Source organism: Phyllobates terribilis, unplaced genomic scaffold (genome assembly GCF_046119375.1).
Source record: "Phyllobates terribilis strain yellow unplaced genomic scaffold, ASM4611937v1 Scaffold_11__3_contigs__length_659146591, whole genome shotgun sequence".
NCBI classification, from domain to species: Eukaryota; Metazoa; Chordata; class Amphibia; order Anura; family Dendrobatidae; genus Phyllobates; species Phyllobates terribilis.
The window spans coordinates 230,756,519-230,772,475 of NW_027362771.1; the positions used below are offsets into that span (position 1 = coordinate 230,756,519).

Here is a 15,957-nt window from a genome sequence, read left to right on the forward strand (position 1 = left end):
ATGTTTGGGTTAGGATGAAAGAGGAAGCTTGGAAGACAAAACCAAAGAATCTAGATGAACTCTGGGAGGCATGTAAGACTGCATTCTTTGCTATTCCTGATGATTTCATTAATAAATTGTATGAATCATTGTTGAACCGCATGGATGCAGTCCTTCAAGCTCATGGAAGCCACACAAAATATTAAATATGACTCTAATAGCACCACAACTTCATTCACCAATGTTATGCAACATATATTTGTATTTTACGATAATTATTTGTTTGAATATCACATTACTTTCTGTGGGCAACAAAACTTTTGTCTTGCCAAAATCTGACCATTCTGTGTTTATTAAATGAACAATATTTCAGCATTGATGCCAATTTATTTTCTTAACCCAAATCAAATTTGGGAGGGTTTTAGCTTTCAAAAGAGTAATTTATAAAACCAATGGATGAATTTAACGTCAGGTTATAAGCTTTTATTTACATAACATGGATAAGCGACATAACTTCTGTCAGGGAGTGTATATATTTGAAAGAAAAAGGGAAGCACGGTGGCTCAGGGGTTAGCACTGCAGCGCTGGGGTCCTGGGTTCAAATCCCACCAAGGACATCTGCAAGGAGTTTGTATGTTCTCCCCATGTTTGCGTGGGTTTCCTCCGGGTTCCTCCCACACTACAAAGACATACTGATAGGGGATATAGATTGTGAGCCCCAGTGGGGACAGTCCCGATAAGGTCTGTAAATTGTCTGAATTGTAAAGCACTGCGGAATATGTTGTATGTTGGCACTATATAAATAAAAAGATCATTATCAGATTATTATTAAAAAAAAAAAAAAAGATTTAGATGTTAAAATGCCCCTTTTATAACCTTACAGACACAATGTGTGAAATAAATGAAAAATGAATAAATAAAAAGCAAGAAAAAAAATGCTGTTAGTAACTCTGCCCCTATTAAGAGAAAAAAAAACAAACACCTGGGATATATTGAAATAATTGTTGCGGTAAAAAATATAGTGGTCCTTTGTGGTCGTATAAAAAAAGGATAAAAACGGTCACATATTTTCTTTATTTTCCCACTGTTATCATCACCCAACAGAGGCAAAAAAAAATAAATGAAAGTTACTTAAAAATTAGGCCTCGTGCATCATGAAAAATCAGATGCAAAATTTATTTAAATATCGAAGCGAGATAAAAATGTACAGCTCTATAAGCCACATGTAAAAAAAACAAAAAAAAAACAGCTTTTTCCCCTCTCCAAAAACTGATGCATACATCATGTCAGCCAAAGCAAAGTGGTTTATCAATGGTAAGAGCTCAACGTTGAAATACTTGTAAAAATTAAACATTTATTTATACAATGAAGCATTGAGATTTGTGTTATTGCTGATAATGTACTTTGCTCACACAAGATGGTCTAAATTTGGAAGAACTGCACTTCTCATCTGACATCAAGACAAGGTTTGTAGCCTCTGGTTGTGCCACCATTCGGTTTGGTTTGGTTTAGTTCCAGAACTAAAAACGCACCCTTATTATATGACGGTAACCCTGCACTCTGAGTAACAGGTGCGCCATAAGAATTATACCACACGCCATAAAAATTACACTAAGCTGCAATATCGAATGGTACTCAGCACTCAAGAGGTAGTATTCACTTATGGCAGATTTATTAGGTAATTTTTGTTCAAACTGTCCTGATGTTTCAGTCTACAGGTCTGACCATTAGTTATCAAACATCAGATTTCAGGGGTTGGAAGAGAGGCTGGAGATGACAGCATTTAGGCCACGAGTAGCGCTGATAAATAGCAGGGCTGTGGAGCTGGAGTCGGAGTCGATGTCCATTTTGGTGGAGTCAGAATCGATATAAAATGGACCGACTCCAACTCCTACAATATATAATAAATTGGGTACAGTAGTTCAATGCAGTTTGTGGGGAATATTTTTTTCATAAGAATTTGGGAACATTATGAAATGTCCTATACATGTCCTATTCCTGATCTAAGGGTCTAGACCAGGCATGTCCAAAGTCCGGCCCGCGGGCCATTTGCGGCCCGCGGTCCGGACTAATAAGGCCCCCAGGTATCCAGCAGCATGTACCTTGCGGCCGCTGCCGCTCTCGTCGCCACCGCCGCTCTCGTCGCCACCGCCGCTCAGTACTCCGGCGCAGGGAGAAGAGCCGAAATCTCGGACATCGCGAGATTTCGGCTTTCCTTCTCCCTGCGCCGGAGTACTGAGCGGCGGCAACCGGCCAGCCAAGATCTCGCGACGTGCGAGATCTCCAGCCCCCAGGGGTTGTAAGACGTTCAGAGGTCAGATAGGCTGAAGACCTCAGCTTAGTTGTGTAAAATTATATAAATAATATATATATTAAGTTATATATAAGTCCCTGCGCCACCTTACACCTCCAGAAAGGTTAGGCCAGCAGGGCTCTCACACAAGCTTGTGGTAGCAAGCTGTCATACCCTTCATTAACCCCTGACTGCCTGTCACTGTGCTATAATTCCATTATCTGATGTGCGACTGTTGCACAGCTTGCTATTCTCTGCCTGTGTTATAAAGCATATAGCAGTATCTTATTTTTGCTGTTCCACCCTCTGCGCCTTTTAATCTCTCCCCTTCTGGCCAATTTTTATAATGGCAACTACAAATAAGAAACGAAAAGTTGACAGTGAGGGCCGCCGCTTCCAGGACAAGTGGAAAGTAGAATATTTTTTCACTGAAATAAAGAATCACTGTGTTTGTCTGATATGCCAAGAGACCGTTGCTGTTTATAAAGAATTTAATGTCAAGCGACACTATCAGACGAGACATAGCACATACGACAAGCTAACAGGGCACGACCGAAGTGAAAAGTATAAGCAACTTGAAGCTGTTTTATTGTCACAACAGCGATTTTTTACAAGAGCCCGTGAGTCAAATGAAAATGCCACAAAGGCGAGCTATGAGGTGGCAGCGTTAATTGCTAAAAATTGCAAATCTTTTGCAGAGGGTGACTTTATCAAAGAATGTGTTATGAAAATGGTAGAGAATGTCTGTCCCGAGAAGAAGCAAGAGTTTTCCAACATTTGCCTGGCTCGTAACACTGTAGCACGGAGAATTGAAGAAATTTCATCGGATATTAAGAGACAGTTAATGTCAAAAGGAGCTGATTTTGACTTCTTTTCAATAGCCTGTGATGAAAGCACGGACCTATCTGACACGGCTCAGTTGCTGATTTTTTTAAGAGGGGTGGACGATGAAATGAATGTGACTGAAGAGCTACTTGACCTCCAGAGCCTCAAGGATCAAACAAGAGGGAAAGATTTATTTGATTCTGTTAGTTCTGCCATAGATGACATGAAACTGCCTTGGAACAAAGTTACTGGGATTATTACTGATGGGGCACCTGCCATGACTGGTGAACGAAGTGGATTATCAACCCTAATCTGTAACAAGGTGAGCGAAGAAGGAGGCAAAGCTATTAAACTTCATTGCATCATTCATCAACAAGTTCTCTGTGCTAAACATCTCCAATATGATCATGTTATGAAACCGGTACTAAAGACCATTAATTTTATCCGCTCTAAAGCCCTGTGCCACCGCCAGTTTAAACAGTTTCTACTGGATATCCAGGCTGAATATGAAGATGTTTCATATCATAACGATGTAAGATGGCTCAGTCGGGGGTCTGCACTGCAACGTTTCTACTCTCTCAGAAAGGAAATAGGAGAATTCTTGGAAACAAAGGGACAAACGATGCGAGAACTATCTGATCCAATTTGGCTGGCTGATTTGGGGTTTCTAGTCGACCTAACAAAGCATCTGAATGTACTGAACATGAATCTTCAGGGCAAAGATGCAGCGGTGAACCAACTTTATTCACACCTCAAAGCCTTTGTAACAAAGCTGCAACTTTTCCTAAGGCAGTTGTCACAAACACCGCCCAATACCATCCATTTTTCAGCGCTACAGGAAATAATTAACAGTTTTCCACAGGATGATATCCATGCGCAAATAAGCAGGTATGCAGCAGACATCACATCTCTGGCTGGGGAGTTTCAACGGCGCTTTCAAGATTTTGCAGCTATTGAAAAGGAGATCAGCATTTTCTCCTCTCCATTCTCTGTTGACCCCGACAATGCTCCTGATCAGTTGCAGCTCGAGCTCATTGAGCTACATTGTGACAGCGAGTTACGCAGTCGTCATCAACAGCTCTCTCTTGTTAACTTTTACCGCCAACTGGATAAGAGCCGGTTTCAAGAGATTCGAACATTGGCTAAGAAAACCCTGAGCTTGTTTGGCTCAACATATTTGTGTGAGAAGACATTCTCTGTTATGAACTTTAACAAGAACCGCGTGAGGACAAGACTAAGTGACTCTCACCTGCGTGACATTTTGCGCATCAAAACCACGGCCATTGAACCAGACCTAGTCTATGTGCTGCAGTCCAGATCCCAGTTTCACCCTTCACATTAGTGCAGGCTAGTTTCTTTTTTTTAATTGAGATTAATATGTTGTAAAATCTCAATTAATGTCAGTTGGATAGACAGTTATATATTTGAACACATGTATACTTGCTGTTATGTTCCTGTTCACATTTTTTGAACTTATAAGTTGACAGACAACCTTACATTACTTTGTGTAATGTACTTTAAAATGTTCCTGAGATATCTCAGTTTCCTGTTTTTATTATATTAAAGGGGTTGTCCAAGTTCAGAACCCAGACATACCCCCTTTTTCACCCAGGCAGCCCCCCTGCCATGGGCATCAAAGCATCTCATGCTCCGATGTGCTCCCTTGCCCTGTGCTATTTACAATGACACACTGCCGGTAGGAGGCTTCACCGGCTCTAATGTGCAGGCTTTAGCGCTGCTCTAGCTGGTTTACTGGTGATAAAGCCCGCCCATCAGTGCCGGTGACGTCACTGGGCTTTCTGCCAGCCCCGTGGAGAGCCGGGTATGTCACTAGAACTCCAGAAAATGCCTTTCCTCTGCGCAATTTAGTGCAGGGCAAAAGTAGGACATTGGAGCATAAACTGCTTCGATGCTCAAGTCGGGGAGGGGCTTCCTGGGTGAGAATGGGGGTATGTCTGGGTTAACCCCTTTAAGGCAGATTGATTAAACACCTGTTTAGATTTGTCATCCAAGTCACAAAATAAAAAGTATGCCGTTTTCAATAAACTTTGCAAAAAAAGTTTATTTGCATTCATTTTAATGGTCCAAAGAATGTCAAGCAAAATGATCGGCCCTCGCACATGTTCACTTCATCAAATTTGGCACTCTTAGAAAAAAGTTTGGACACCCCTGGTCTAGACATTTAGCTGAGATTAATCTGTGCTACAGTAAATTTATCACTTAAACATGTCATGGAAATTGAGGAGTCGGGAGTTGGAGGTTTGGCTTATCCACTCCACAGCCCTGATAAATAGCACCCTCCAATGCTGCAAGTGTGCTCAATATCATTATAACAACAAACTATATTAGAACACTTTTGTTACATTCTTGCAAACTTTTACTTTTGTAGAGTGCAGCACAACACACATTACTTTAGGCTGTGTGCCCACGATGCGTTTTTTAAGCGTTTCCGCAGTGGCAAAAATGATGCAGAAACGCTTAAAAAAAAGCATGGTAGAAGGTCTGCCATGTTCCCCAATGATAATCCGCATGTGCTGTGCACATGCTGCGGAAATTTCCGCTGCGGGTTATCATTGCGGAAAAAAACGCAGCACTACCAATTATTTTGCGGAAGTGCTGCGTTTTCGCCGCCATTGACTTGCATTGAAACGCATGGTTTACGCATCACTGCATATGTAGATGCGCATTCCATGCGTTTCAATGTGCGGATGGTACCCGGGTGTGGAGGACAGGAGACTCTCCTCCAGACCCGGGTACCATGGAACCTGTTAAAAAAAGAATAAAATAAAAAATAAATATTATATTTACCTTCTGATGGCCCCCGCTGCGCTTGTCCTCCCTTGCCGGCAGCTCGCAGTGGACTGAAGGACCTGCGCGGACGTCATAGTCATGTGACGGCAGGTCCTTCAGTGTAGTGTACCGCGAGCTGCCAGCACGCCAGGACAGAGCGAAGCAAGACTCCGGGGGCCATCGAAAGGCAAGTATAGATTTATTTTTTTATTTTTTACGATTTTTTAAGGTCACAATATATAAATCCATGCCGTTTGCAAGGATTTATATAGTATGACCAAGTTGACAAGCACTTTCCAAGTGATGCTAAAATCGCTTGGAAAGTGCTTGTCAATCCGCATGCGGAAATGCATGTGAAGAACGCTTCACATCCGCATGTCCCTGGCAGGAAAAACGCATGTACAATCCACATGCGTTTTTTCTGCCAGGGAGATGCAGAAACGCTCAGGAAAAAATCCAGAGCATTTCTGCATCGTGGGCACATAGCCTTACTCAAGACCCTACAAGAAACACAAGAATGTATAAATACCTTACACAAGGACCTCGTCACTTTGCTACCTGAGATTCCTTCTCTATAACTTCTACAGACCCTTTACATAGATCGATAAAATCCTGAGTTAATGCGGCTTTGATAAAAGTATGTGTAATTCCAAATACACGCAGGGATCCATTTATAAGATATGCTGTCAAGATACATTTGAAAACTGTAAATAGGTGCAGATTTGTCTCACATGACTACTTACAGTAGCTATTTTCTATACTTGTGTCACAAAACATTTCATGTATCTCACAAGTTTTCTGACATTATTGAAACAGATTGAAAAGAATGCACAACTTTCACAAACACATATGAAATCACCTCATTAAGAAAAATAGACTTTGTAATAAATAATTTGATCCACCAACACTGGCCCCTTGGAAGCCCACAGTTCTAGTGTTATCCCATAATTTCAACGGTCTATCATCACTGGATGCTACGTCACTACAAAACAGGGTAGTCTAAAGTCCCAAATTTAAGAGATAGCTGGGGGACCCTGAATGAAGTTTCAAAGGCAGCCCCTTTGGCATATGTCAAGAGGCTCAATTACATTTCCCCTAATGAACACTTTTATACAAGAGACACTTTGTAGCGCCGGCGTCCCTGCCCTCTGCTAGGCAGGGACGCTGTTCCCCTCACCTCTCTGCTCCGTGCCCGGTGTCCTCCTCCCGCTCTGCTGGCAGCGCGCGCTCCTTCCCGGCCACTGTGCTTAGGGCGCGCGCGCGCGCTCTCCCTCCCTCTTAAAGGGGCCGCGCGCGCCGTCCTAAGGAGTCCCCGGCCAATGGCCGGAGGACTTCACCATATATAAGGCACCTCCTCCAAAATGGAGGTGCCCGAGCAATGTTGTTGCACTGTTCACTACTCTGCTTCAGCCCTCAGGTCCCGTTGCCAGTTACCTGCCAGATTCCTGCCAGCTTGCTGTCTTATTCCTGCCTAATATTCTGCTACCTGCCTGCTAGCCTGAGGTCCGACGGTCTGCCTTACTACTCCTGTCAGTCTGTCTAAGGACCAGCTTGCCCGCTCACCTGGGAGCGCACATCAACTACCTGCCTGCTTGCCTGAGGTCCGACGGTCTGCCTTCCAACTCTTGTCAGTCTGTCTATGGACCAGCTTGCCCGCTCACCTGGGAGCGCACATCTGCTACCTGCCTGCTAGCCTACCTGGAGGCTCTGCCGTCACGTGCTGTGACCACCTGCCTGTCCAGTGACTCCTGCCCGCTCACCTGGGAGCGCTCATCTGCTGCCTGTCTGCTAGCCTACCTGGAGGCTCTGCCGTCACGTGCTGTGACCACCCGCCTGTCCAGAGACTTCTGCCCGCTCACCTGGGAGCGCTCATCTGCCGCCTGTCTGTTGGTCTTCCTGGAGGCTCCGCCGTCACATGCTGTGACCACCCGTTTATCCAGAGACTCTCGCCTGCTCACCTGGGAGCTCACGTCTACCATCAGCCGCCACAGGTCGTACCAACCCTTTACCCAGAGACTGCCCCGGTCACTTGCCGTGACCATCTGCCCGTTCACCCAGAGACTGCCCCGGTCACTTGCCGTGACCATCTGCCCGTTCACCCAGAGACTGCCCCGGTCACTTGCCGTGACCATCTGCCCGTTCATCCAGAGACTGCCCCGGTCACTTGCCGTGACCTCCTGCCCGTTCTTCTAGAGACTGTCCCGGTCACCTGCTGTGACTGCCTGCCTGGTCGCCACCCGCTCCCTTACAAGGACCGCCCCCTTGTATAGTAGCTCAGAGGTTCCGCCTCCCAGACCCGTTACACACTTGTTACCCCATACATATGAAAACTGGTGTGACAAAAAGTGTCCCCTATGAAGCCCGTTTAGATCACTACGTTAACTTGTAAATCTGACTTACCAAAATGAGAACGTTAAATAGATTCACTCCTGACAGTATAAACTAAGCATATGGGTCCAGATTCATCATTTACGTTTGTTTTTTAAGTCACTTTTCTTTTTTATATTGTGATACTTGTTGCAGTTTTATTTGCCAAATTCTTTAAAATAGCGCACATGCATCATGAATATTGCGCAAGGTAAAAAAAATGGTCTATATTTATGTCTTTGAACTGTTTTGTGACTTTTTAAAGCAAAGACTCACTTTTTGTAAAGTGATGCAAAAATTACGCCAACATTTCTGGATTACATAAAATCTTTCTTTTCTTTGGGGCGGGGGGTGTGGATTTGGGAATATTTGCAAGCAATTTTGGTGACTTTTGCAACAAGCTGCAATTGATGAATCAGTCAAACACATCTTGAAAATCTGAACTCCAACCACAATGGCGAACATAAGAAAAAACAGACAGGCACATAAAACAGACTTTGAAAAAGGAGCAAATTAAAAGAATTAGGAACAAATGAAAAAAAAAGGCGAAAAACACTAAAAACTAGATAAAAAGAATAGGTTCAAATGCAATAATGAATCAGACCCATAGCCTTGTAGGTGAAACAGGCCCTATTAGAAAATTGCACCTATAGTATTCTTTACACATTTAGTATTAGCAGAGACTGATGTTTAATCAAATAGTTAGTGTCCTCGGTGCACGCTTGGCGTGGCTAAACCACTCATTGGTTCCCACTGGTTTCAGGCATGCCCCGTCTACCTTACTGATGATTGTCATAGCTGGTTTGCTTGACCTCTCTCTGTAGACAGTGCTGGCGAAAGGCAAGCTAGTGCTGTCAAGCATCAATAAAGGAGGTAGAGCCATGCAAACCCAGTGGGTGGAACTGTGCACTGAGCTGTTTAGCCACGCCAAGGATGTGCCAAGTACCCTAATTAATTAAATAATATCTGTCTGCAGTAGAGACAAGTGGATCAGGCAAAATTTGGATTTGCCTGTTCACTTAAGATTTTCCCAGAAAATTCTATTAATAGAGAAGTTATTCTGTGTAAATTGAATGTCCCTTACAATGCTCTAGGGTCTCTATCCAGACTGCCAGAGCATAATAAATGTAGAAAATACTAAGGCTGTGTGCCCACAATGCGTTTTTAAGCGTTTCCGCAGCGGCAAAAACGCTGCAGAAACGCTTAAAAAACGCATGGTAGAAGGTCTGCCATGTTCCCCAATGATAATCCACATGTGCTGTGCACATGCTGCGGAAATTTCCGCTGCGGATTATCATTGCGGAAAAAAACGCAGCACTACCAATTATTTTGCGGAAGTGCTGCGTTTTCGCCACCATTGACTTGCATTAGATCGCATGGATTACGCATCACTGTATATGTAGATGCGCATTCCATGCGTTCTAATGTGCGGATGGTACCCAGGTCTAGAGGAGAGGAGACTCTCCTCCAGACGAGGGTACTATAGAAAACTGTAAAAAAAAAAAAAAAAAAAGAATAAAATAAAATATAAATATATACTAACCTGGCGGCCCCAGATGCGCTCGTGGGCACATAGCCTTATACTCACCTTTCTGGCCACTCCTCACCTTCACCCATCTTGATCTTCACCATATCTTTCTATCACCGGCATTGAATCCCTGAGCCTCTCGCACTAAGCCAGGACTTCCGATGTGGGCTGTGACATTGCACACACAGAACTGTCCCTCATCAGAGACAAAGGTCCTGGACTAGAGTCAAGAAGTCTGTGGATTCACTGCTTGTGGCATAGCTAGAAAGATAAGACAAGGATGGGATGGGTGATGGTAAGGACTGAAAGGTGAGCAGTCAGCATAATTTCTTTTTTTAACCTTTTGGTTGCCTTTTACAAGCTCAGCAAAATGGCAGCTTCAGAAGCAAAGTACAAAAAATCCACATTTTGGCAAATGTGGATTTTTGTAATATTTGAGAATAAAATTCCATTCAAATATATTTGTTCATCAGAATTTCACTCACCAGACTGTTTATATGAATATGTAGCTCTTGCAAAGACAAGTCCATCAATTTCTTTAACAAGCCAGTCCCATTCATGGTACTGAGAAATCGTTGTTAGAATCAATATGTAAATAAGACTGATGTGCTTTCGGAGTGTGGAAGCACTTCCCAAGCCACTACTCTCCCCAGTCCTATTCCCCTTGAGTGACAGTTTCTTTGCTATTTGGCATAAAGCAAATGAACTGTCAAGCAGCAGAAAGTAGCTCTTGTGGGGAATAGAGCTGGCTAGAGCATAAACCAAAAGCACTTCAGCCTCATTTGCATTTCTTTAAAATGCAGATTTCTCAGTAATGGAGTAATAGACTGGCTAGGTAAAGGTACTGCTTGGCTTTGCAAGCGCTACCTGCACATATAAAATAGTTTGGGGGTGAAATCCCACTGACAAGATTCCCTTTAATCTTTAGTTTCTGTAGAACCTAAAAGGTATGATTTTTAGGGGTAAACCATTTTATTAGCATAGTTCTGTGCATGATGGTTAAAATCCAGTGCTGATGTTGGGGTCGTAGGTGTATACTGACAGTAAGTAAAGCTGCCAACTGATATTAACATCACAGACCTCTGAATAATCCTCTTTACTCCTTTATTTATTAACAAACCATGTGTTTCAATTGATCACTTTCAAGAGCGCTGCTTGCTGCCTGTGAATGGGAACCATTCCTATTTAGATCCAGAAAAGAGCAGCTTTCTAGTGTGATGAGCTGGGAGGATGCCTGGGGGGCACATCAGCACTATATGGGGGTATGTGCAGGAGTAGGGCTCTATTCACACAGCATGGAGCGTTATGGACCCCCCAGAGGACTAGTAAATATAGAAAGTTTCAGAACTTCTTCTAGCAGGATGAGTGAGCTGTATGTCCTCCATACCATATAAAGCCCCTGGGAGAATCCCTGCTAAGCCCATGATCAGGGGGTCTGTCTGCGGCCATGTGGCACTGTGTGCCCAGCAGGCTGCAGTACAATGGCACGGGCACTGTGTGGTCATGCGCTCCAGCCTGCGACCATTGCGCACACGGTGCTGGAGGAGCGCCCTGCGCCCTGGCTCTACAGGGCAGCTCATGGCGGTACTGTTCTATATTGCCCTGGGTGGGCACGGCACAGGACTGAGGGGTCGTGCACCAGGACTACCTGCTCTCTGCACCCTCCTCTCCTGTGCCTGACAATCGGCACAGACTGCAGGGAACCCAACCGGTGCCATTACAGGAAGCCCGGGACTGACGCGGCGCCGGGGGCAGCAGGTGCAGGCTGCCAGTCCTCCCGCTGCACCATCCACACAGCAGGGAGTGGGCGCTCATTGGGGGTCTGCACCATCCATTATACCCACGAAAGGCCGGACGGGGAGAGCGCGCTGGGGCGCATCAGGCGCAGGAAGAGGCCACACCGAAGGGCGAGCGGGGGAGGCGGCGGCTTCATGAATGCACGGTTATTACCTCAGGCTCGGCAGATGGGCTCAGGAACATGACTCCACAGAGCGCAACCGAGACAGCCACCGACCGACGCGCTCTCACCGTGCGCAACGCCCCGCCAGCAGCCAGCCGACTCTCCAGCCAGGGCAGAGAGGAGGAGGAGACTGCGCGTCATCAAGCGGCGCCTGGCCAGGGGACCATGGCTCTGTGATGTACTGAGGGAATAGCCCCTGTAGAAGGCGCGTATGAGTGGTACAGTCTGCTAGCTGTGGTGCCAGGCGGCGGGAGCGGCCACTCTCCGCACTCCCTCACCTGACAATAGCTGCGCGCCTGCCAGGCTGTGCCGCTCCACCCCGGCTGCCAGTGTATTCACCTCAGGTGCCAGTGGAAGGACCACCTCAGCTGCGCCTGCCAGTGTATGCAGCTAAGCTGGCAGTGACTGCTCCACCTCTGGTGCCAGTGTATTTTTCTCGGGTTCCAGTGGCTGCTCCATCTCATGTGCCAGTGTATTCACCTCAGGTGCCAGTGGATTTATCTCGGGTTCCAGTGGCTACTCCACCTCAGGTGCCAGTGACTGCTCCACCTCAGGTGCCAGTGTATTCACCTCAGGTGCCAGTGGCTACTCCACCTCAGGTGCCAGTGTATTTATCTCGGGTTCCAGTGGCTACTCCACCTCAGGTGCCAGTGACTGCTCCACCTCAGGTGCCAGTGTATTTTTCTCGGGTTCCAGTGGCTGCTCCATCTCATGTGCCAGTGTATTCACCTCAGGTGCCAGTGGCTACTCCACCTCAGGTGCCAGTGTATTTATCTCGGGTTCCAGTGGCTACTCCACCTCAGGTGCCAGTGACTGCTCCACCTCAGGTGCCAGTGTATTCACCTCAGGTGCCAGTGTATTTACCTCAGGTGCCAGTGGCTGCTTCACCTCATGTGCCTGTGGCTGCTCCATCTCATGTGCCTGTGGCTGCTCCATCTCAGGTGCCAGTGACTGCTCCATCTCAGGGGCCAGTGTATTCACCTCAGGTGCCTGTGGCTGCTCCATCTCATGTTCCTGTGGCTGCTCCATCTCATGTGCCAGTGGCTACTCCATCTCAGGTGCCAGTGTATTCACCTCATGTGCCAGTGGCTGCTCCATCTCAGGTGCCAGTGGCTGCTCCATCTCATGTGCCAGTGGCTGCTCCATCTCATGTGCCTGTGGCTGCTCCATCTCATGTGCCTGTGGCTGCTCCATCTCATGTGCCTGTGGCTGCTCCATCTCATGTGCCAGTGGCTACTCCATCTCAGGTGCCAGTGTTTTCACCTCAGGTGCCTGTGGCTGCTCCATCTCATGCGCCTGTGGCTGCTCCATCTCATGCGCCTGTGGCTGCTCCATCTCATGCGCCTGTGGCTGCTCCATCTCATGCGCCAGTGGCTGCTCCACCTCATGCGCCAGTGGCTGCTCCACCTCATGTGCCTGTGGCTGCTCCACCTCATGTGCCTGTGGCTGCTCCACCTCATGTGCCTGTGGCTGCTCCACCTCATGTGCCTGTGGCTGCTCCACCTCATGTGCCTGTGGCTGCTCCACCTCATGTGCCTGTGGCTGCTCCACCTCATGTGCCAGTGGCTTCTCCATTTCATGTGCCAGTGGCTGCTCCATCTCATGTGCCAGTGGCCGCTCCATCTCAGGTGCCAGTGGCTGCTCCATCTCAGGTGCCAGTGTATTTATCTCGGGTTCCAGTGGCTGCTGCACCTCAGGTGCCTGTGGCTGCTCCATCTCATGCGGCAGTGGCTGCTCCATCTCATGTGCCTGTGGCTGCTCCATCTCATGCGCCAGTGGCTGCTCCATCTCATGCGCCTGTGGCTGCTCCATCTCATGCGCCTGTGGCTGCTCCACCTCATGTGCCTGTGGCTGCTCCATCTCATGTGCCTGTGGCTGCTCCATCTCATGTGCCTGTGGCTGCTCCATCTCAAGTGCCAGTGGCTGCTCCATCTCAAGTGCCAGTGGCTGCTCCATCTCAAGTGCCAGTGGCTGCTCCATCTCAAGTGCCAGTGGCTGCTCCATCTCAAGTGCCAGTGGCTGCTCCATCTCAAGTGCCAGTGGCTGCTCCATCTCAAGTGCCAGTGGCTGCTCCATCTCAAGTGCCAGTGGCTGCTCCATCTCATGTGCCAGTGGCTGCTCCATCTCATGTGCCAGTGGCTGCTCCATCTCAGGTGCCAGTGTATTCACCTCAGGTGTCAATGGCTGCTCCATCTTAGGTGACAGTGTTTTCATCTCGGGCCAATGGCTGCTTCATCTCATTTCATGTGCCAGTGGCTACTCACTCAGGTGCCAGTGTTTTCATCTCGGGCCAGTGGCTGCTTCATCTTAGGTGCCAGTGGCTGCTCCATCTCAGGTGCCAGTGGCTGCTCCATCTCAGGTGCCAGTGGCTGCTCCATCTCAGGTGCCAGTGGCTGCTTCATCTCAGGTGCCAGTGGCTGCTTCATCTCAAGTGCCAGTGGCTGCGTCATCTCAGGTGCCAGTGGCTTCTTCATCTCAGGTGCCAGTGGCTGCTTCATCTCAGGTGCCAGTGGCTGCTCCATCTCGTGCCAGTGGCTGCTCCATCTCGTGCCAGTGGCTGCTCCATCTCAGATGCCAGTGGCTGCTCCATCTCAGGTGCCAGTGGCTGCTCCATTTCAGGTGCCAGTGGCTGCTCCATTTCAGGTGCCAGTGGCTGCTCCATTTCAGGTGCCAGTGGCTGCTCCATCTCAGGTGCCAGTGGCTGCTCCATCTCAGGTGCCAGTGGCTGCTCCATCTCATGTGCCAGTGGCTGCTCCATCTCATTTGCCAGTGGCTGCTTAATCTCAGGTGCCAGTGTATTCATCTCGGGTTCCAGTGGTTGCTCCATCTCAGGTGCCAGTGTATTCACCTCGTGCCAGTGGCTGCTCCATCTAATGTGCCAGTGGCTACTCCCTCAGGTGCCAGTGTATTTACCTCAGGTGCCAGTGTATTCATCTCCGGTTCCAGTGGCTGCTCCATCTCAGGTGCCAGTGTATTCACCTCAGGTGCCAGTGGCTGCTCCATCTCGTGCCAGTGGCTACTCCCTCAGGTGCTAGTGGCTTCTCCATCTCATGTGCCAGTGGATACTCCATCTCAGGTGCCAGTGTTTTCATCTCGGGACAGTGGCTGCTTCATTTCAGGTGCCAGTGGCTACTTCATCTCAGGTCCCAGTGTATTCATCTCGGGTTCCAGTGGTTGCTCCATCTCAGGTGCCAGTGTATTCACCTCATGTGCCAGTGGCTGCTCCATCTAATGTGCCAGTGGCTGCTCCCTCAGGTGCCAGTGTATTCATCTCCTGTTCCACTGGCTGCTCCATCTCAGGTGCCAGTGTATTCACCTCATGGTGCCAGTGGCTGCTCCATCTCATGTGCCAGTGGCTACTCCCTCAGGTGCTAGTGGCTGCTCCATCTCATGTGCCAGTGGATACTCCATCTCAGGTGCCAGTGTTTTCATCTCGGGCCAGTGCCTGCTTCATTTCAGGTGCCAGTGGCTACTTCATCTCAGGTGCCAGTGGCTGCTCCATCTCATGTGCCAGTGGCTGCTCCATCTCAGGTGCCAGTGGCTGCTCCATCTCATGTGCCAGTGGCTGCTCCATCTCAGGTGCCAGTGGCTGCTTCAACTCAGGTGCCAGTGGCTGCTTCAACTCAGGTGCCAGTGGCTGCTTCATCTCAGGTGCCAGTGGCTGCTGCATCTCAGGTGCCAGTGGCTGCTCTATCTCATGTGCCAGTGGCTACTCCCTCATGTGCCAGTCTCTGCTCCATCTCATGTGCCAGTGTTTTCATCTCGTGCCAGTGGCTGCTCCATCTCAGGTGCCAGTGGCTGCTCCATCTCAGGTGCCAGCGGCTGCTCCACCTCAGGTCCCAGTGTATTCATCTCTGGTTCCAGTGGCTGCTCCATATCAGATGCCAGTGTATTCACCTCATGTGCCAGTGGCTGCTCCATCTCGTGCCAGTGGCTGCTCCATCTCATGTGCCAGTGGCTACTCCCTCAGGTGCCAGTGGCTAATCCATCTCATGAGCCAGTGGCTGCTCCATCTCGTGCCAGTGGCTACTCCCTCAGGTGCCAGTGTATTCATCTCGGGTTCCAGTGGCTGCTCCTTCTCAGGTGCTAGTGTATTCACCTCATGTGCCAGTGGCTGCTCCATCTCATGTGCCAGTGGCTGCTCCACCTCAGGTGCCAGTGGCTGCTCCACCTCAGGTGCCAGTGGCTGCTCCACCTCAGGTGCCAGTGGCTGCT

At 48.1% G+C, this 15,957-nt stretch overlaps 1 protein-coding gene across 3 annotated transcripts in view; it reads right to left on the reverse strand.

Moving 5' to 3' along the window:
- Nucleotides 1-12,048, reverse strand: part of ZNF800 (zinc finger protein 800) — a 59,611-nt gene extending 47,563 nt beyond the window's left edge. For 2 of the 3 annotated variants that reach the window (XM_073652087.1, XM_073652088.1), the window contains exon 1: nucleotides 11,733-12,048. In XM_073652087.1, coding sequence (XP_073508188.1) covers nucleotides 11,733-11,762 — 30 coding nt within the window. In that variant the 5' untranslated portion in view covers nucleotides 11,763-12,048. The remainder of the gene's footprint in view (nucleotides 1-11,732) is intronic. The other variant, XM_073652086.1, reaches the window with a different exon arrangement.
- Nucleotides 12,049-15,957: the final 3,909 nt, after the last annotated feature.